General features: G+C 37.2%; 2 protein-coding genes across 7 annotated transcripts in view; one reads left to right on the top strand and one right to left on the bottom strand.

The window, feature by feature from the left end:
* Positions 1–5,568, bottom strand: part of KNOP1 (lysine rich nucleolar protein 1) — a 36,141-nt gene extending 30,573 nt beyond the window's left edge. For both annotated transcript variants that reach the window (XM_054212925.1, XM_054212927.1), the window contains exon 1: positions 5,349–5,568. The gene's annotated coding sequence lies outside the window, so the exon portion shown is untranslated. The remainder of the gene's footprint in view (positions 1–5,348) is intronic.
* The window catches only part of IQCK (IQ motif containing K), a 160,433-nt gene that overhangs the window by 17,983 nt on the left and 121,288 nt on the right, over positions 1–21,162 (top strand). For 3 of the 5 annotated variants that reach the window (XM_054212933.1, XM_054212932.1, XM_054212934.1), the window contains exons 7-8: positions 2,116–2,200; positions 8,118–8,229. In XM_054212933.1, coding sequence (XP_054068908.1) covers positions 2,116–2,200; positions 8,118–8,229 — 197 coding nt within the window. Of the gene's footprint in view, positions 1–2,115; positions 2,201–4,751; positions 4,847–8,117; positions 8,230–14,956; positions 15,127–21,162 lie in introns of those variants that run through there. The other 2 variants (XM_054212936.1, XM_054212935.1) reach the window with 2 other exon arrangements.

The raw sequence follows: 21,162 nt of genomic DNA, 5'->3' as shown, positions 1-21,162 counted from the left end.
ACTTCTGTTCTTTATAGCTGCCCTGCTGTAATGATTGATATTTGCCAGTGACTGTCATACTGAAAATTAAGTCCTCTTTCTTGCTTCATTTTATATTGGTTTCTCAAATTGAGTGTTGGATTGCAAACTAGACATTTTTACAATTTGAAAATGAAAGCAAATTAATGCGAGAGCCAGCCTTGCAGTTTAGGAGAAATCTCAGTTTGTTCTTCAGAGATGTACTCATTCTTAGAGAAAGTTCAATGTCTTTGATATAACCACTGTAAAATATGTAGGTCTTTCTGTGATTTTCCCACTCTAAGTTTTGGGTTTCAAAAAGATCAAAAATAGAACAGCAGATGAAAGCCTATCAGCCAAACCAGCACAGCCCAACTTCATATTTTTAAATCTGATGATAAGAAGGAGTTAGCTCAGGAAGCCTTGCTTGTCCAGCACTTGCCATGTCCCTTGAGCAGTACAAATGCTAATTAATGTTCACAGAGCTAAAACCCTTTAGCTTAAGGGTTAGATTACTTTTTGTCTTATTTCTTTTTGTCTTATTTCTACTCTTCCAAAAAGACCAAGGTTTTCTTTGACATTAAAATAAATGTAGGCCAAAACCCAGCTGAGATGATGAGGAGACTGATTTAGCTGAGCACACAGTCTCAAACGGTGTAGTCAGTGTAGCGTTAGGTAATAGTTCGGATTGTGCTCCAAGTTGAGATGCTCCTTCAGACAAGCCCTAAGAGAAAGATGTCAGCACAGGAAGCTTACTGGGGCAGAGACTAATGTGAGTGAAATTAAGTGAAAGGAAAACGTAAGCTGTCAAGCCTCCTAGCTTGAGCTGTAATATACTGTAAAATAAATTTGCAAAAGAAATGGCAGAAATAATGTTTTAGCCAGAAAATGTAAGACTGCATAAATAGCTTGTTAAGTGATGGTCTTTGCAGTATATGTGTCTTAATAGTATAAATACTCTGAACAGTGCTCCTGCATGGGCTGCACGTGTCTGTCAATGATTGTTGCATCCAAGTTCGTAATGTTGTCGTCTTCCACGTCAAAGCTGTGTTCAGTCTGTGTCCCACCCAGGAGAGCGGCTCTTAGCAGCCATTCTAACACTGCGCCACGTCTGCTCTTTATAACTGGTATTTTCATCAGTTGCAGCATTACTGTCCTATCATAGAATCGTTCATTAGCTTTAACTTACATTTATTATAAAAGAAACTATATAAATGAATTTTGTCTTGTCCTTTCTCTTTCCAATGGATGCTTTCTGATCATTATGTGTGAGAAATATGGTCTTGGGAAGTGGCTTTTGGGAAGCAAGATTTGATATAGTGGTTTTGAGTTTTTGTTAACGATGGCTGAATTGTAATTATAGTTCAGAGTGTTTCCCATTAAAATTGTTAGCAACAGAATCACCAAACATGCTTTCAAATTACTGTACGTTTTGGCTGAAAATTGTTGACTTCACATATTTGTTATTTTTGTTTATCACCAAACAACATGTATATGCTATCAAAAGTAAAATTTCGGCATTTTAAGAACTTGTATAGACATTTCTGAATGTGGATCCGTGCTTATGCAGATATGATAATCATTAACTTTTTCAGTACGTCTTAATTTTAAGTGAAATCATAATGTAAATTAATGTACTAAAATATTTTTATGTTCTGTAAATAATTTCAGATTTAGAAATGTAACATACCAAAAAAATGTATTTAATAATTGTTATAAACGTTTATAAGTCTGTTCATTGCTGCATGCACACTAAAACCTCCTCTGCTTTACAAATGGCAGGCCTACTTCTCTTGCCCCTCTCTCACCACCATCTCAAACCTTATTATAATAGGAGGAATCTGAAATCTGTGTCGAAAAATAAGAAACATAACTGCGCTTGATGTGCCATTTGTATATTATTGTTTTAAAGAACAACTGATTGTAGTATACATAGCACAGAATGTATTTTTAAAGGACATATTCTTTGCACATTTTATGTTTGGAGCAATAAGAAAAGTGGTTTTTTCAAGCTCCTGAACAACCTTTCTCTTTTTTATAAAATATATAAAGTATGTTAGGGAAGAAAGTATTTTACATTTATAGGCTGTCTGATTACAAAACATTTATTTTCTTAAGTCCTAGGCCACCAATTCCTCTATCTCTCCTTCTATCAGAAGAAGAAGCAAGCATAATAATTCAGTCCTTCTGGAGAGGTTATCGGGTAAGAGTAATCTATAATTATTTTGCTTGATGTTGAAAGCCGTAGGACTGTGAAGGCCCCAGGGAAAATCCTTACATAAATTTTAAGTAGGAGATACTATAAATAGCTGCTGAGACCCCCATGGTTCATTGGCTTTGGATGTTGCTCTGCCTTATGCCTAGTGACTACAATTATTTCACAGGCATTTACACTGATGTAATCTCAACTGTTTTCCTCAATAACAGAAAATCTGCAGAAATGCAATTTTCAAAAGTACAGTTAACACTGAAGAATTTTAATTTTTTTTAGTTGATCTTTGCCTAGTTGCTAAAGGTTGAAGTATTATTTTGCTTCATGCAGGGATATGTGAGTGAGTGTGGAGAGGCACAAGGAGCATCGATGAGGTCTATTACAAAATAAAAGCATACAGAAACAAAGAAAAAATTGAGACCGAGGTTGAGACAGGAGATGGAGGAGAGGCACGAAGGCCGTTATTCAAGGAACGGGAAAGCAAAATGGCAAGCAGATGTTGCAAGCCATACTAGTAATACAGCACTAACTCAATCTCTAATTTAAGGGGGAAAAGCAAGGGGCATAAAATAAATACAAAAAAAATTGTCTGATACTGTTATTTTGGAGGGTAACAGCCATGCTAAGCCTATGGTATGAAATAAATTATTTCGAAAATCCTGAACAGATTCTGTCCAGGATTTGTTTGAAAGGCTCTAACACCTTCATGCCTTGGAAAAAAAGGGACTTGAAATTCAGGTGACTTTGGTGAGAAAGAAATGTCTTTGACTGGCTTTATCAAAATTTAAGCTTATAAATAGCCTCCAGATATAACAGTAATTTCATTGTGATGGACAGTGAGACATCTCTGTCTGTACATCAGGTAGTGTTTAAATAACAATCAGTATAAAATCCTCTCTTCTTTACCACTTTAACAAACATGAATATATGTGTGCCTGCTATAATGTGCCATGCAGCCGAAGATTATGAAATGCCTTGAAATGATCTTCTTGGCTTGTAGATTTTTGTGATGCTTTCTGCTTGTTCGTTTTCACTTTTCTTTTTTTAAACAGAGATGGCATTGACACTAACATTAATTAGCGCTGACAATATCACTGCAGGCATCCTTACAGTGGAGTATTGCAAAGGCAACTGTTATCGAATAACAGTTTGCTGAACAGTGCAAGATTGCTCAGATACCTTGTGCTTCTACCAAAACTTCTGAAGGGCACTATCCTTCCTTGCCATGTGTATTAACTTTTAAAATTTTCCTAGTAGTATTTAGCATTCTAGACCAGTTCCCAGAAATGAGAGAGAAACTGTAGCTATAAAAAGTAGGAGACATCAAAAATAATTCAGGCTATAAAATTAGCTGTTACTTGTTTTACCTTATTGGAGTTGAAAGAACTTGGGGTTTAAAAAATTAAAATTAAAATCAGAATATAAAATAAAAATCATTAGTTACAAGTTACCCTGTAGGGCAGTGTGTTATCCTCGGGCTTGTATATTAAGAGAACACTAAGCATAAATGGGATTTCATCACATTAATGATAAAGTATATTATGAAAATTTACCAGTGTTCAGATTATTTGCTTTTAAAATAAATAGATCCATTAGCTAACACTTATTTATTGTGATAATAACTGAACGCTTACAAATAATGCCCTTTTGCATTCTAAGGATATTATTGTGTCAATATTTTAAACTCTTTTCTGATATTTTTCATTAAAACTTGCTTTACAATTCACAGAATTTGGAAATTTTAAACACTACTATTGAAATAAAAATTTAGACATAGTGATAACATTGAATAATCAAACACAAGGACACAAACATATTTTACATGGCACTGTGGTAAAGGAACAGTGTACCTCATCATTGGTCTTCTCAAGATACACTTTAAAGGACATAAAATCACATGCCAGGGGTACTTGTTTGAAAGATGGATGGAGAAGGATTCTGGACACACTTGTTGGACTTCAGGAAAAGTAAAAGGCTCGGAAATGTGGGCAGAATAGTTTTGTCTTTAACAACGCTATCCAAAATGTGAACCTTGTAAGTTTTTTATTCTCAGACAATGTCAGATAAAGTGTAAGAAACCACAGCATTTTTCTCAGACACATCTTCTATGGCCTCAGACCATTTTGTGATATTTTGTTACCCGTATTGATGCAGGCAGTGGAGTTTACCTGGTATATAACTGACTGAGCATCCTTTCTTCTCACCGTATGTCACTTGTTTCTTTCCTACCTGTCCCAGTGTGCCAGTATCAAATGGGCAATCAGCAAAAAAATCAATCAAGCAGTAAAGATTTTTCTATGTAAAGGGGGGGAAAAAAAAAAGCAAAGGTACAGAATATCGAGAACTTTTTGATAATAGAGCATGATCAAAGCAGTACATTCATCCTTATCTGAAGCAAATTTCAGGAAAATACTTGTTTTGGTAGTAATAATTAATGGCTGTCATCAACAAACTCTCAAAGTCTTTGCTAGAGTCTTTCATACAAAGAAATTGATGAGTACCCTGAAAATTATTTCAAGTTTAATTGAGAATTAAATTCCAGAGCAAACAGCAGTGGAAGCTACAACTGCTGAGTACTCTAAGGAGATCAGAAAGGAAGATGTCATCTTGAGGGGTCTCTCTGAGGGCAAGAGGAGCACCCAAATAAGGCTTGAGACAGCTCTGTCATCAGAATTCTTTCTCTTCACTTCTCACCATCCTCTTCTATTGAGGTTTCATTCATCTGTCATGGGCCAAGGCAGTATTCAGTATCCGATGAAAGCCCTTGATTGGTAGGTATCAAATTTTCCAGGCACTTTTCCAATAAAATAATATATATTTCTTCACCCCTATACTGCAGAATCTGTGCTTAGTGCCATTTGTTGTCTGGGGTCTTTTTAATCTTTACAATTTACATAACTATTGTAGTCTGAAGGGATTTTTCATTGATACAATGTCCTCTGATGTCTCTGGTCAAAGCTTAATATTATCCTTCCGCTGTTGTGCAACATGTTCTCACCTAGCTTTGAAAGCAGTTTATTTTGACTAAATCTTGTAATATCATGGAGTTAAATTGGACAGCATTATGTAAATATTCAGTGCTATTTTATACATAAATATTGTTTGAGCAGAAGTTAAATCAGAATTGAAGCAGGCTTACCTTTATCTCTTACAAAGTGTTGTTCTGTGTTTGCTATCACAGTTTATATTCCTTTTCAGCAAGTTGTGGCTAGTAGCAAAGGCTCAAACCCAGAAGGTCACACAAATATTCACTGTTCTTTGCAGTGAGTGCAGATTCAATCAATCCAAGTGACTTGGGTAGGAGTCAGCTCCCACCTCAAAGTTAAGACTCCTTCCGTGCTTCGTGCATTGCTAGTCTGCAGGAGATCCACAGCAGTTATTTGGACAAGACTTTGACCCTTTGATTATTTGCCTGGAGATATTGCTGATGAGTCATGGCTTTTTAATCATGGTGGAATTGCATTCCGATTACAAAATACAGACTACTTTGTAAGAAGTTATCACAACTATGCTAAATTATCATCTATTTACCATATTTGGAATATGTTGATAGTATTTTCTGAAGTTCCTGTTACTGCAGGTGATGTATCTGTGTTCCTTTCTCTTTTCTTTCACTTTTCTAAAAAAACACTTTGTTCTGGGAGCTCATGTTCACTGCTTGGATTTAATGTTGGACTTTGGAGTATTTGAGTGTGTCTGACCATGCCTTTATCTCAGAGCCCTGAATTTTGCTATGTATTTCACTGTTATGTTTACCTAGGGAGAGTATACAGAATCTACTACACTTGCCTTTTATCTTTTAACTGTTAAGAGTTATTGTCTTCGTTTTCAGTATACAGAGATCACTGTGTCCCTGTCATGGGCCAAAATACAGGTCTTACCTTGCTGCAGTTATAAATGGACACTTCATCATTTTCAAAAATTTTATAGTTAGAAATAGAGGTAGTAATTTCTCTATCTTCCTGCCTCTTTTCTGCTTCTGTCATTTATGGGTCCCATAAACATTCCCTTAACCCTTTCTTGTGCAGATAAACTGACTTCATGTTATAGAGAATTATGGATTCTATAAAAGCATGCTTGACAGTATAAAAGAAAAAACGTCTCTTGCAAGTCTAAAGAAACTATCCCATGTTTGGGATTATACTATATTTTTTGAAATAGTATTTGATTAATAGGAAATGGTTTTGATTATTTTAATTTTTTTTGTATATCTGAAAAGATTACTTGTAACAGTAACTTTTTGTTTTTCATTTTAAAAATTTCATATCAACCTTGTAAGAACTTCATATAAATTTTATAGGAGATATTACAGAACTATATTAGTATAATGGCATATTATTAGACGTCTGAGAAGTATCTGATGTCAAGTCACTGAGTAAAAGTCTTGCCTGTCTTTATTGATCATGTAACCTTGCATTGTATTTCCGCTCTGCAAGTGCACTGTCTGAAATATAGCAAGTTACCTTCTCCTGAGTGGATTGAGAAGTGCTGTGGGAGTTCAACTCCTGTCTATTGCATTCTTAGCTGAACCCCAAAGGAGAAATTCTGTGTGGAAAGAATGCTTTTGATAAATAATTTATATTGTTTTCTTTAAGTAAGTTGCTTGGTTTTTTTTTTAACCAGTGGAAAACTAAGTCCGGCTCTTTTGCTCTGTATGTGTCTCAGGGAAGTGGGAGAAAACCAGAGTGTAATGGATTAGAGTAATAGAGTTCAAATCACAGAGCAAACTCATTACCATATCATGTAAGAATGAAATAAATATAAGAAATTTTCTAGAAGACTAAGTAGTCGGCTTCCTGAAAGAAAAAATGTGACAGTAGAAACCAAGCTTATTGCTGCTTGTTTCTACCATGTTATTCAACTTCAGCCTGAATTACTAGGACATTAAGTCCTAAAGCATAATGACATTTTATATATGTAATATTTAGAAAAAAACAGAAAGTGCATTTTTAATAATTCTATTATCGTTTGAAAATGACACTAAGAGAATAATCACTTACCAATGTCTAAACGAATACTAGTATGTCCCCTTCCCACTATTGTCATAACAGTATCTATTTTGGATTTTTGCTCTAGCACTGGTAGTAATTGTGTGAATGCCAAGGTAGACAACTGGCAACACACTGCTAATTAATCAAATCCTGCTTAGAACAAGTTTAAGTAGCAGAATGGTAAAAGCTGTTGATGCAAATCTAGCTCTTTCTTATATTAGTAGGATCCACACCAGTGCAAAAGCAATAACAGAATAATTCAACTTAAATATTAAATGGAGTCAAGGCCTGTGACTATTGTCATTTTATGAGGAAGCAGAATTACGCCTTTCATAGGGGTGATTGACTGACAAAGAATAGATATCATGTAATGCATTCGAATTACTTTAAATAACAGATTAATGGCTCTCCTGTTTGTGAAAATTGTGTGGCTGGGATTGTCAGTAAGCCTATTTGCAGCTGGTAGCAGGTGTGAATCAGTTTGCTGGAATAAATTTCCTGCTGTATGACCCTTCATGCTCCTCTTCTGCTCTATTATGTTGGTCAATGGCCTGGCTTTATAGTGTTGTGGTTTTCTAAAGGCACTAATACCCTTCAGCGTACTGCTTTAAATTTTAATTAACTCGAAGAATAAGCGTCTCACTGCAGTCACATCCTCAGGAGTCCTTGGTAATCAAAATGATCCCCTAATTGGCATATTTATGTTTTCAATGGGGTTTGTCGATTATGTGGGGTTTATTTCTGTATAAGTTGAAAACTGTAAGCCTCTGGGATTGTGCTTTTATATCAGGCCCTGCAAAAAGGATGGATGTCACGTATTTGCGCAGCCACAGCCCTGTGAAAAAAAATGGTCTCGTCGTCTTGGGTAACATGGACGAATATAATCTTACTTGCATTTTCTGTTTTCCCTTTCCCAGGTCCGCTGCGATAGTGAAATACAAGAGCTACGTCAGTGGCAAAAGCAGTTGAGAGAGGACAAAAACATTTTTAAAAGAGTGGAAGAATTCTGGAATAAGCAGGAAGCCAAAGGTGGGTGAATTAAATTGTATATTTTAATGATTTTTCTTTTTACAGTAAGTGTTTAATTTTTGTATTTCAACTTGTATTAAGAAATAGGGCACACAGTAAGACATGAATCACGAGTGAGAAGAGAAGGCAATGCCTGTTGGAAATGCCTGGCTGTTTCTTTACAGTCACTACTTGCTCTAAGTCTGTAGAGCTGAAAGTGGCAATTAAAAATGACAATGACAATGTGCTGGCACAATATTTCTTAGCGCAGGATCAGACCTCTACCAGCTACGCAACATGTAAATACTGATTTTTACCAGCCGGGTTGTTGTACAGTTTTTCTGAACTGTGGGATTTCTATCTGGTAAATGTTCTACTGGCATTTTCCTGTAGTTATTTATAGCAGAAGTTGGCCTGTACAGTTCTAAAAAAAGAAAACAAACCCAAACAACCCAACATAATTGCCAAGGGAAATGAGGCCGGATTGCTTTAAGAACCGACACTGTAATATGTTTACTTTTTGCCCTGATTGTGGACAAGGCTTTACTGACAGAGCCAAAGTTACCATTCACGCACTCTGGCACAGTGGTGTGATTATGATGATGCGCCCAGCCTCTTTGTCTACTAATGCAGGAGGATTCGCGAGCTCCTCAACCAGTCAACATTTTGTCAGTCTCCAGGGGCTGGACTTAAATGTGATACACAGGGATGTGAACTGCACGCCAGTGTAGCGAGAAGAGGTTGTTCAGCTATGTTTTTCGTGTGTTGGAGAGGGAAAATTCAAACTGGGAGCTGCCAAGAGGGTTGGTCTTGCTCTGCAGCTCTTGCATCAATTTTCGTGATTGTGTAACTGCACCATGGGTTGGGATCGGTGAGGGGTTTTGATATGGGGCAGGTTGGTCTTCCACAACACTGTTGCCACGCAATTGCTGTATCTAACAGAAATCAGAAAGTGAACTGGGGAGACAGGGGGATAATGACTTTCAGCAGCCCACAAGCTGGTTAAATTAGGCGGAATATGAGATGATATTCTCATACCTGGTTACTGTTCGTGGCTAAGGAAGTGCCAGTCTCCAGGTGATGTGTGGCAGGAGTTAAAACCCAGGGGCAAGTCATGGCTTAGACCTGTTCAGCTCAGTACACAAAAGCACATCTGTCAATGCCCTTATTCTGAGCCTGGTTTTCGTGGGACTTCACTGTAAAAGGAATCCCCGCAGGGTGAGGGAGTTTAGAATCAGGTTTCTGTGAAAGGTTTTAAAACGCTGAGTCCTGGTCAGTTAGATACCTGCTATCCAGAAAAAATCTACAACTCTGGATTTCAAGTGACAGAAAATTGCTGATGTGCAATCTGGAATTCGGCAGCTTCATTATAATGGGAGGCCTCTGTTCTCTGCGTTGCCTAATGACCAGGGCAGCTTTTCACTCAGCATTGAACGTCTGTGGCTCACCATTTGGAGCTCTTTGTCGTTGCTGCCTCTATAGACCATGCCATTGTTTCATTGGATCACCTTCAGGTGCCCAATTTCTATGTATTTGAAGTCTAAGCTGAGACATTGAATATGTCCTGCTGGGTCTTCACTCAAATGTTTTTTTTTTCCTTATTCTCTATGCAGCTTGACTGTTCTTTTTAATTAAATGGAATTATTGTACTCATATGAAATAGAGTATTCTGGAATCAAGTGTGTGACATCCTCACAGTACGCTTTATTTTAGAAACTACAGTAAGACCGTCCGTACATAAATGGTAATTAGTAACATCGCTGCTGTAGCAATCGGAGCTTGTTGTGAGTAGAGCTTGCAATTCTTCAGTAACTCCTAGTCATCAAATCTTTTGCGGCTATTGTTAATTTCAATACTGTCCTGATTTTTAATAGGTTATACAACTGAAACTTCCCTATGAAGTATTTTAATTATAAAATAGTCCATGCTCTGTAAATGCCAAAGGAATTAACAGCAGTCAGGTCATTAACCTGATGCACTGCAATTATTTTTTCACTTTTTATTGTGCATCCATTCTATCTATCATTAGTTACAAGTAGATCAGGCTGAAAATGTGTGAGCTGGATTGAAGCTCCTGCAGGGTACCTTCAGTTGTATCATGCTATTTAATAAAATGTGTCCAGCAATATCTGCTTGTATTTTAATATTGTAGGATTTATACTATATGTGTTACACCCTGAGTTCATTAGAAAATATCCACTGGAGAAATCTACTTTTCCAATTCCAATTGTAGAATTAGTTGGTGTTTTGCGTGCACTTCAAAATGCTTCATGTTCTTGCAGTGTTTCTTCCCAGTGTTAAGAGTCCTTATCATAAGGAGGAGTCTGCATTGATACCGGTACTGATATCAATACAGATAGCAATAGACTTCGCTGAGTAGATATTTAGATACATTGAGAGGCAGGCTTATAATTAGCAAAGACAGTAGTGAATGGCAACCTCAAAAGCGGTTCTGCCTGCCTACACCAACAGCAGGACCGCAATGAAAGCTGCCCCTGCAGGTTGTATTTCAGCTGTGAAGCCTTAAGTGTGAATTCAGTCTGCAGAAGTCTCAGGGTAGAATTTTTTAAATCATAAAGACAGTTAAGTATCAGCTGATATCAAAGCTGTCATGAAAGAGTAATTTTTCAAAAGGCATTTTTTTCAAAACCTTCCTTTATGTATCATAGCCGCTTCAGTTGCCTTGCTGTTACGGTATTCTATATTGCAAGGTGTTATGAGCTGACACACGTTTCTCTGTCTGCACTGTTACACGTGCAGGACCTTTTGATCGCTGCTTCACTTCATTAAGAAATGTTCATAACAAGAAGAATTTTCTTCAGTGCAGTATACGTTTTAGTACAAATACTGAAACCAGAAGACGCTCACGATTTTTTTTCGTGATAGCGGTTTGTTACAAGGGCTCCATAGATTTTCTAAACATTTATTCATATTTGTGCTGCAATTCACAAAAGGTCAGGTTTTATTTACCAACCCATGCAATCCCTTAAGGGATATTTTATAGCTGGAAAGAATTCATTCTGAGGAGCAAAATCATACATCACAACAGGGACAAACTGCATTTATATGTGTGTATATATAGGGGGTGTTTGTATGCATAAGTGAAGTATAATTCTTGGCTTTAGCAGCTTAGAGCTAAAAGATTAAACAAAACAGTAACTAGTAACAGTATACAAAAATTATGAGAAATAAAGTCCATGCGAAATAGGTTGTCTTCCAGACGACCTGACTGAAATGTAAAGAAAACTTTAGCTGAGCAGCCAAGGTTTCATAGCCTATTTACTATGGTTTATTAAGAGTTTACTTTGGGGAAAAAATGGGCATTTTTTTTTTTAAAGAAGACATAAATAGATCTGGTATTAAAGATCTGAATCCAGTGGCTTCAAATTTACTATGATAAAATTCATCTCATTGTAAATTTAAAAAATAAAAGACAAATTCTCCTCTTTGGATGTTTAATTCTGTCAGTGTTAATTGTTGAAAAATAGCATTCCTGTAGGTGATGACAGAATTTGACCTAGCAGGCTTGCTAATTCATTTTAAACAATTGCAGTTTAACGTTTGTGTTTTGGACTCTGTTTTCAATTTGTTAGTATTTACATCATCTCATCAAGGCATGTTTTTTCACACGTTCCATTGCCTACAATACCAGTAAGAGTTACAAATGGATACATTTCCACTTATTTCTAAGTAAACCTATATGTTTACAACATACCACTGTGAAAAAGGATGTATATGATATTAGATGATTATACAATCATAGTTTACAGTCTTCATGCACGTAAAATCTTAACGGTGAAAATTACAAGTGCATTTTCAGAAGACAAGATGAAACCAGTTTCAAAATGTTGCAACTAAGACAAGTAGGGGCTAAGGGTGGAGTGGACTGTGTCATTTGGCAGTTGAATTGATTAAAAAAATGCCTGTGTCTGAAGAAATTCAATCTTTCTATAAACTATATTTACCTTGTTTTGGAGAGTAATGTAATGATAAGATTTCCTTTGCCGCCTTTGCCAATTGTTTCAAAAGGAAAAACAAATTTCCTTTTAATCACTCTCATAGAGCTTTCCTGTCATCAAATCAATTATTTTAGGACTCTAGGACAGACAGCTGTTTCACCACTTCAAAGAAAACTGTAAAATTCCCCCTTTTCAATTTTTTTTCTTAAACCAGTGCAAGTTCGTATTGCTTATATCACATTAGCTTTCAATATTATCGCGTTGTTTCTGTAATTCCTTAACTGAGCCCTGCTAAGTTAATTTAAGAGTATCCATACATAAAATAGCCTTGGGCCCCAGACAGATGGCTATTTGGAAACAGCTGTACTAGTTTGAGGAGTTACTGTCCAGGGGTTTTCATTATCAATCTCAGCTGTGATGCCATAATTAATTTTGTTAGTGCTCCAGCTGCTCTTATTTCTGCTGTTATTATTCTGCTGTTTATTAATGTCGTTAAACTCGATTTCACTGCAAAGTCAGGAAGGTTAGCTTAAACTGCTTTTACCAGTGTTTCAATCTAACCCAGCTGACGTTGTGCTGAAGTGGATTGTAAGCACTCACGTAATAATGAATAGCATAATGCAACTACTGCTTAACCTGGTCTTTCTGTGGTTTGGTTTAACTGAGTTAATTCATTCAGTTAATTCAATTAATCCCCTTTAATTAAACCACTGAGCGCTTCGCATCAAGCAGGACAAAGCATTTATTGTTACTAAAAACTCTGCTGTCACAAATAAAGCATTAAGATTCTTGATCAAAAGAAAAAGAAGAAAAACATTTTTAAATAGATACAGCCATTTATTACAAAGTTAACTACATTAAGAATAACAATGAAGTATCTCTTAAATTTGTGTATGACTAACCCTGTTTATTAGATGCTGTAAAGAGTGTTGAATCTAACTGTAGGGGATGAATGGTGAGCTGCCAAATAGCTTTTAGAAAATGCTGACTCGAGCAGTAATGTGATTCTACTGACACTACTAGAAAGATCAACATACCTTCCATGAAAATATCAGCCAAAGACTCAGATAATGTGAGCTAACAGTCAGATTCTGCTTTGTTGCGGCTTTCAGCACAACGCTATGTATACCTTATTTCATGGGTATGTTTCAGGCAAAGATGTATAATTTCATGAAAGTATGTTTGTATAATCTTGACCACTGCAATATTTAAAAAAGGATACTAAGAGGAAGTTAGAAATGTAAACCAATTGTAATGAAAAAATCCAAAGGCATTCTTAATTTATTTTTCTAGTTTCAGAAAGTGTGTTAAAACATGTTTGTTATTATTGAAACAAGTAGTGAAGTTTTGATTTCATTAGAACGTAACCAGAACAAAACACTTCGAGGTGTTTGTTTTTTTTTTTCCAAGTAGGGACCAAAAGTATGATTTCTGTGGGGCAGCTGAGGTGATCCAACAACTTCCCCATTAAAAAGGCAGTGCTGCCTTTCCTCAGCCAAGGTTTCTGCCATCCTTTCCTTTCCTTGGCTCGAGCAATCACGGCTTCGGCCTCATGGTGAGTTGGTTCAGCTGCCAGGGCTGACAAAGAACTGCCCTTCAGCTCTCTTCCACTGCCCCTCGGGTTAGTTTTCGGCTGGATCAGCCCGATAAACTGCCTTGCCTGGTAATGACACAGTCCTTACATCCAATATAAGGGAAATGGTGCAACAGTAATAGAGGGAAGGAAAACTGCCCATTTGTGATGGCTGCTTGCTTTTAGATCAGCTCATCTGTCCTGTGCCTGCTGTGTCACGTGAAACCACCCCCTGGGTGGGAGGTCTGCGGGGTTTGGTAGGGCAGGGTGTAATGTAGCCTCATGTAAACCAGGCGTTCTCCCCCTGCTTCACAGCACATTTACAGCGTCTCTTTTTTTCCCCTTTGTTTATAATTCTTTATTCTTCTTTCACTATGTCTTTTATACTATTTATTACTAGTTTTGAAAAGTGTTCTGGGATAGACAGTGTGAAAACTTTGCATGAAAATTACTTTACAGTTTAATAGCATCCTGGAGAACTGTTGACTTCTTTAATGCATATGGCTTCTAAATTTTCTTTTTGAGTGTAAAGAAAAAGGTGTGTTTCTTTCCACCTTTACCTAGGATCATAAAGCTGCAGCATTCTTAGCTGACATTTTGTTTGCTGTACTGCTCCACATTACATTTCACAAAATGATCTATATTTAAGGTGTGATAGTCCTTACTCTTAATAGTTTCTACTTTCAGACTGAAAATGTAGAGAGAAGCATAGTGCTTAAGACTCAGTTTAGTGGCTCACAGCTTTAGACTTGCAGGGAGAAAGATAATTCTCCCCAGTATAGCACAGCTGATGGGATAAATTTGTTCCAGAATATTTTAGAGAACTTTTTAAAAAAATATTACCTTCTACAGAAAATATGGCTAATAAAAATGCAACCTCCAGAGGATGTGAATAAATACCAGATGAGCTAGAGGTTTGGGGTTTTTCTTGTGAAGATGATGTCCTTTCTGATTTTATTATTCCAATTTGCTGAAATGACTTTAATGTAAATGCATTTAAATAGGTGATTTAATTATCTGCATGTTATTTAAGGTCACGTTTAGCAGGATGTGACACAGTGGCACACACACACATAGCAAGGCCTGCTTTTGCTTTCATGAGGCTGATGATTGTTTAGGAGAACTCCCGTTCCCAGCGTGCAATTACCATCAATTTCTTCAGTATCTGTAGCCATTTGAAACTGGACGTAATACGCTGCATCTTCTTGTTTTCTAGCTATCCCACGTAGCTCCAGTCGTGTTTTTGCTCTAATGTTTCCAAGAAGAAATACGCCTTTGCTTTTTGGTTAACAACCTTGTTAATTTGATTTGTGCCTCCATGCAGGGGACAAACCCCATCTGAGCAGTGCGTTATGCAGATGCAGTACTGATGAGACATCACTGGAAATGAAAATGTACCTGTCCTACAATGAAAGGGATTTGACAATATTTGACCTTTTTAATGAAAATACTTACATCTTCATTCATCACTTATGTGAACAAAGCACTCCACTGAGACTGTCGGTTACAATGGTTATTGCTCTGCTGGTGTGCTGTTGGAAAGACAATTGGTTCTGTACACACTGTCTAGTACTTTCAGCTATTTTATTTCCTAAGGGCTTTCTTTTCTTCTTCTTACCTGCATAAAATTTGTAAAATTTTATGTTTACAAAGCATTGTTCTTAGGGAAAACAGTAAAAGAAAAAAATATTCCTGGTTTTATGACCGAAACGATTGTGACCCTATTAGCTAGCAGTTCTTACAGATCAACCATAGCCTTGGCTTTGGAAAGTACTTCTGTAACACTGAATGTACAGAGTGTGTGGAAAATCTAGTTAAACTGACCTGAGACAGAAAGTAATCTTCACAGCAGGTGAGGGGGTTGATTTCCAGATACAGGCAGGAATATTCCTTTGCATTCCGTTCAATTTTCAAGCTGTATTTCTTCTTTGGCAGTAGAAGTTATTACTCACCTATACTGAGAGATCTTAAAAATACTTCCTTCATAGAAAGAATCTTTTCCCTTGGGAAGATGCAACCAGCAACATGCTGAAGAACTCAGAATGTAGGCGTTCTGTCAGTGGAAAATCCTTGAAAATATGAATGAGATTGCAGATAAAGGGGAGAACAGGCTGCATATTTTCGGAGCGCTAGAGCAGGAACAGACGCGTACTGTCAAGAAGCGAGGAAATGCAGTCAGTCACTCCTTACACAGCTGTGATGTGTCTTTACCTGAATTATGAGGAAGGATTTGAAAGCTAAATATGCTGACCAAGTTCAGTTGAACAAGGGGAGTCCAGTCTGCATGCTTTGGATGGATGGCTGTATGTAATCATATCAAAGTAAATAATCATATCGCATCAAAGCAGAATGAATTGAGGAAGAGAAAAATGTTAAATTCAGTACCAGGAAAAAAATGGCTACACTGTGAAACTTCTTGGAATTCATTCCATAAACAAGTAACATATGAGTATAGTCATGTGCTCTAATGGATCCTTATTAATGGGGCCATAAATGAAGTTACAATCACATGCATGTTTGCAGGACTGAGTAGTTTCCCAAGCAAAATACTGAAAATGGGATATATATAAATGGAACGTCTTACACTAGGCTTAAAAAAATATTTAAAATGTAGGTAATAATGCTGGATTAGGAAAGACATGGTCTGAATAGCTCATGGATTTCTTAAAGACTACACCTCTGTGGTTTACTTAGGAAAATTCAGCTCAGTAAACTGTAAGGAATTCATCAGTTTTATGTGAGAGTTTCTTTCTTTCTGTTTTTTTCCCCGCACTTTCACTGAAGGGGGTTGAAATGTAGTCATGTTTTAGGAAGACTTTAAACAAAATCATTTCTTTCTAATTTCATCTGCTCTCCTATTACTGTAGCTGTAATTCTTTAACTAATCTCATTATGGAGCTCTTGTAAGTGGCTACCTCCCCATATTCCATGGTTTTACACTTTTAATATATGTTATATTATATGACATCTATATATACACATATATGTTAAGATCTGACATGCTGAAGGTATTTCCTCAAATTATTTTGTTTCAAACTGAGATGTATAAACAGGTTTGAAGTGGAAGGCTACTTGCTGTCAGTAGAACGCTGCAATTAAAATAGTTTGACTCTGCTTTTATTTTTTTTAAACGATACTGTATTTACAGGTAGTTGGTTGTTTCTTTCTGAAAACAAAAGTGCTGCAGAAGAAATGGTTTAAAATGGATTCATATATGTGAATGCTTTTGATTTAAAAGCACATGTATAAGGTTTCATTTACACAAAAGACCTTAAAATTTACTTTTTTTTCTAAAAAAAAAAAAAGAAAATCCAAGAACAAAGCAGTGCCGATAGCTGAGTATGTGGTGGTTTTCATCAAGCCTAATTCAAGATGCTTGAGATGTTTCTGAAAGTTTAATCTTGGCACTAACAGCTGAGAATGTAGTGATAAAAGTCATAAGACTCATGATGCAGATTCCGCTTTATTGGTCCACGCCCCAGACTCAGACATCTTTGAAAAGTTACAAAGATTACAGTAACATTTAATTTCTGAAACTACGTTGGGAATGTTTGGGGGGGGGGAAGGAAAGATGATAATTTAGATAAGCTACAAAATACGTGATCTTCTGAACTGTGCGTAGACAGGCACAGCAGTCTATCTGCTTGCACAAGTCTGAACTAATCCTCCAGCACCAAAGCTGTATTTTTACCCATCACTCTGCAGTTGTTAATAATGATTTGTAATGGAAAAAGACAATTGCAATTTGGTGGGGTTTTCCGCGGTTATATAAACGTAAATTTTTTTTTGTTTGTTTTTCTGTTTCAAAGGAGAGGAGAAATTCTTCATGGGTTTTGCAAGATAACAGTGAAAAAATTGGGAGCATTTTTATTGACATTTCGGTTGCTGTGTTTTGTTAGTCATTTAGATATGCGAAATGAAAATTTCTGTTCATAACTATGAGATGCATTAAAAGCCTGGAGAATAAGGCTGCCACCAGTTAAAAAGTAAAACCTCAAAATAGTCCTGCAGCAAAACTAGACTTGAGACTCTTTTGGTTAAAAAAAAACACGGGGGGGGGGCGGGGAGGGGGAAGGCAGAGAAAGAAAGACCACGAACTGTCAATGGAGTCTTAAAACATGATTCAGTGATTAGCAAAGGAGTGGGTGACAGACTGCAGAATGTAGGAGCTAATTGCCCCAGACTTCCCTTTAAACCCAGGCTGCGCTCTTAGTCACTTTGCATGTCTTTTTCGATGTAACTTTTTTTTTTTTTACCTGATCATTTGTTTTAGTCTGTGTAAGAGTTTAAATTTGGCAATTTCATATTTTGCAAGGAGGAAACATTTCCAAAATAAGAGGTGCTAATGGGCGTAAGTGCAGTTTTCATGAAGCTGCCTGGCAAATCTGGCATTCAGGTTTTCTGCCTGTAAATCCCCAAATGCTTTTTGCTGGGGACCTGACACTCCAAAATTATTTCTCTCCATTTCTGGGCCGTTCTTTCTATTTTCACTAACTACTTTTTCTATCTTGACTATTTACATGGAAAAAACTGCATTAATCAGACGCATTGAAGATGCGCTGGTTGCCTTCATTCTGGATTTTTCTTTCAGTCCAGTGTCATCTTCTCTAAACTGTTGTGTTTCTGTGGCAGTCCCTTCATGAACCTCTGGTGACTGAATGATTTGGAGGACACTTGGATAATTAGTAGCAGTACAGTCTCCAGTATATCTAATTCTGGGTAGTTTGTTCTCTCCTAAACGCAGATGATCATGTCAGTTGTTCATCTAGGCTAATGCTCGTCTCTTCCAATATTTCTTTTCTCTTTGTACACCTTGAATTGTAGAAATGCCACCCAGATATAGCCAAATGAATTCTTAATCTTTCCGTCGAAATACTAGGAAAGCATGGTGCCTTGCACAAACAAATTCTAGAGACCTTTCAGCCCTGTTTTCCCATCTCCATGACTGGATGTTGCTGTTTGGGTGTCTCCTTTATGTCAGCTCTTGCTTCCCTAATCTAGTCCTAAGTGAATCTAAAATATGCCCTGAAATTGTTTGTTGTGTAAATTCATGGAGGCAAGACTAAGCATTTCACAAACGCCACTGCTGATTTGGAGAATTAGGTTTGTCCTGTCACTCTTATATATCCATTTTGCAGAAGCCCCTTCTGATGAGTGATCCTCTGACAGTTCCATTTCAGATTCATGGATAGCAGGCACGTCTATGCGCATAATTTCTAGTTTACTTTTTGTTTGTTTATTTAACATATCTTTTTTCCATACATCATTTTCCTGTTGCTAGTGACTGAGGATTTCCTGAAGTTAAAGGTTTCACTAATAATTGCATACATGTTGACTTCCAATAATAAGAGGCTAAAATTATACACACTTTATAAAGAATTGTCTCTTTAAAAGTCAGGTCTTATTTCAGACAGATTGCTGGTGGCTCCAATTTCATGTTCAGGCTTCTTTGGCATTTCATTGGGAGGCTAGGGTGAAACTCCTTTCTATATATATATTTTACTCTAAGCCCCTGCTAATAAGTTATTCCAATAGATTTTCTTTAATGGATTTTCATCTTCTTATAGTCTGAGTCTATGGTATTTTTCATTACTGTTTTCAACTGTTTAAATTACTAAATGTAATTCTCATAGTTCTTTTGATTTAAACAAAATAAAGAGTGTGGGTGTATAAACCTTTCATAACCTGCTGTCACAAACTGTATTATACAGTGGTGTATAAAGTAGGTCATAGTTTGTTCGCTGTTATGCTGAAACAACCAAGTCTCAAACCAGAACGGCAGCCCCGATTCTGTATTGGTGCATTAAGATGAGGGAAAATTGCCTCTGTTACCCAAAATAGATGGTAAAGATGTTTGAACTTAATGCATATATAAATAGGACAACGGCCAATCCTCAGATGTGTAATAGGAGTTTTGCAGATTTTTGAGTATTCCACTCCCAGGAGCTGACCAAAACAGTAAATCCAAATACATTCAAAGCCAGCGCTTCCTTGAGCCATCATCTGTGCCGCAACATTGCAACACATACATGATTAACTGTGTCAAATGAGCTGCATTTCCAAGGAATGTGGCAGACAAATGAATAGATAAATTTATTATAGTAGGAGTAGCAAGTCAAAAATAACAGTTAACAGTTGTGCTAACCTCTTCAGAGCAACCCCCACCTCACTTCCAAGGAAACTAATCACCATCTCCACTAGTGCTTATTATTGCAGTGATGGTTATCATAGAATGGTTTGGGTTGGAAGGGACCTCAAAGATCATCCAGTCCCACCCCGCTGCACTGGGCAGGGACGCCTCCCGCTCGACCAGGTTGCTCAAAGCTCCATCCACCCTGGCCTTGAACACCTCCAGGGATGGGGCAGCCACACCTCCCTGGGCAACCTGGGCCAGTGTCTCACCACCCTCACAGTGAAATTTTTTTTCCTAATATCTAATCTAAATGTCCCCTCTTTCAGTTTAAAACTGTTCCCCCTTGTCCTATCGCTCCAGTCCCTGATAACGAGTCCCTCCCCATCTCTCCTGTAGCCCCTTTAGGTACTGGAAGGGGCTCTAAGGTCTCCCCGGAGCCTTCTCTTCTCCAGGCTGAACACCCCTAACTCTCTCAGCCTGTCCTCACAGCAGAGCTGCTCCTCGGATCATCTCCATGGCCCTCTGGACTTGCTCCAACAGGTCCTATGCGTTTAGTGTCCTATGACTTAGAACATGCACGTGAATAAAACGTAGTTTAATGAGGCTTGCTCTGTATTAAAGAGTAATGAGACTAAAGCATAGTGCTAACAAATTCATCTTTCCTGACGGCAGAAACCATATGACCCATACAGATAGAAATCATAATACTGGAAATAAGTGAGATGTGAGGTGTTTTTTTTTTAACTGAACACTGTCGTAGCACTTAAAGGTCTCAGTTGCTCTATGTCTTAGGACTTAAAACAGGAGCTGTCATCATGCTACCAACGATCATGATGTTTTACTTTTATTTAGATCTTATGTTGCACCTCCTTAAATTAGTGATTATGCATTCTCTGGAGATAATTTTCACATATTCTGTCACACAAACATCTCGGGAGTTATAAAGTGTTTGTAATTTTCATGGGAGCTGAATCCAGCCTCCTGTGAGAATGGTTTTCTTGCCACTGCCCTGAGGCTGGCAGTAGTGCACAGTTGCAATTGCCACTGCATAACTGGCATCCTCAGGCAGTTTGTTCTGCCCGGTTATGTCCATACGCCTTTCCCCAGCACGCAGGAAATCTCTGTAAAGAAAAGAGATGGTCTCTATTGCATTAGAACCACAGTTCTGCAACGGCAGGAATCTGCCAGAGGGATAAAATAGGAACTGTGCTGTTAAAGTTCAACTTGTTTTTGGTTTTTTTTAAATGCAACTGAAAATAGAAATGGGTCTTTCTCTTGCTCTGTTGAAC

Source organism: Rissa tridactyla, chromosome 8 (genome assembly GCF_028500815.1).
Source record: "Rissa tridactyla isolate bRisTri1 chromosome 8, bRisTri1.patW.cur.20221130, whole genome shotgun sequence".
In the NCBI taxonomy this organism is placed as follows: Eukaryota; Metazoa; Chordata; class Aves; order Charadriiformes; family Laridae; genus Rissa; species Rissa tridactyla.
This window is presented reverse-complemented; position numbering and strand designations above follow the sequence as displayed.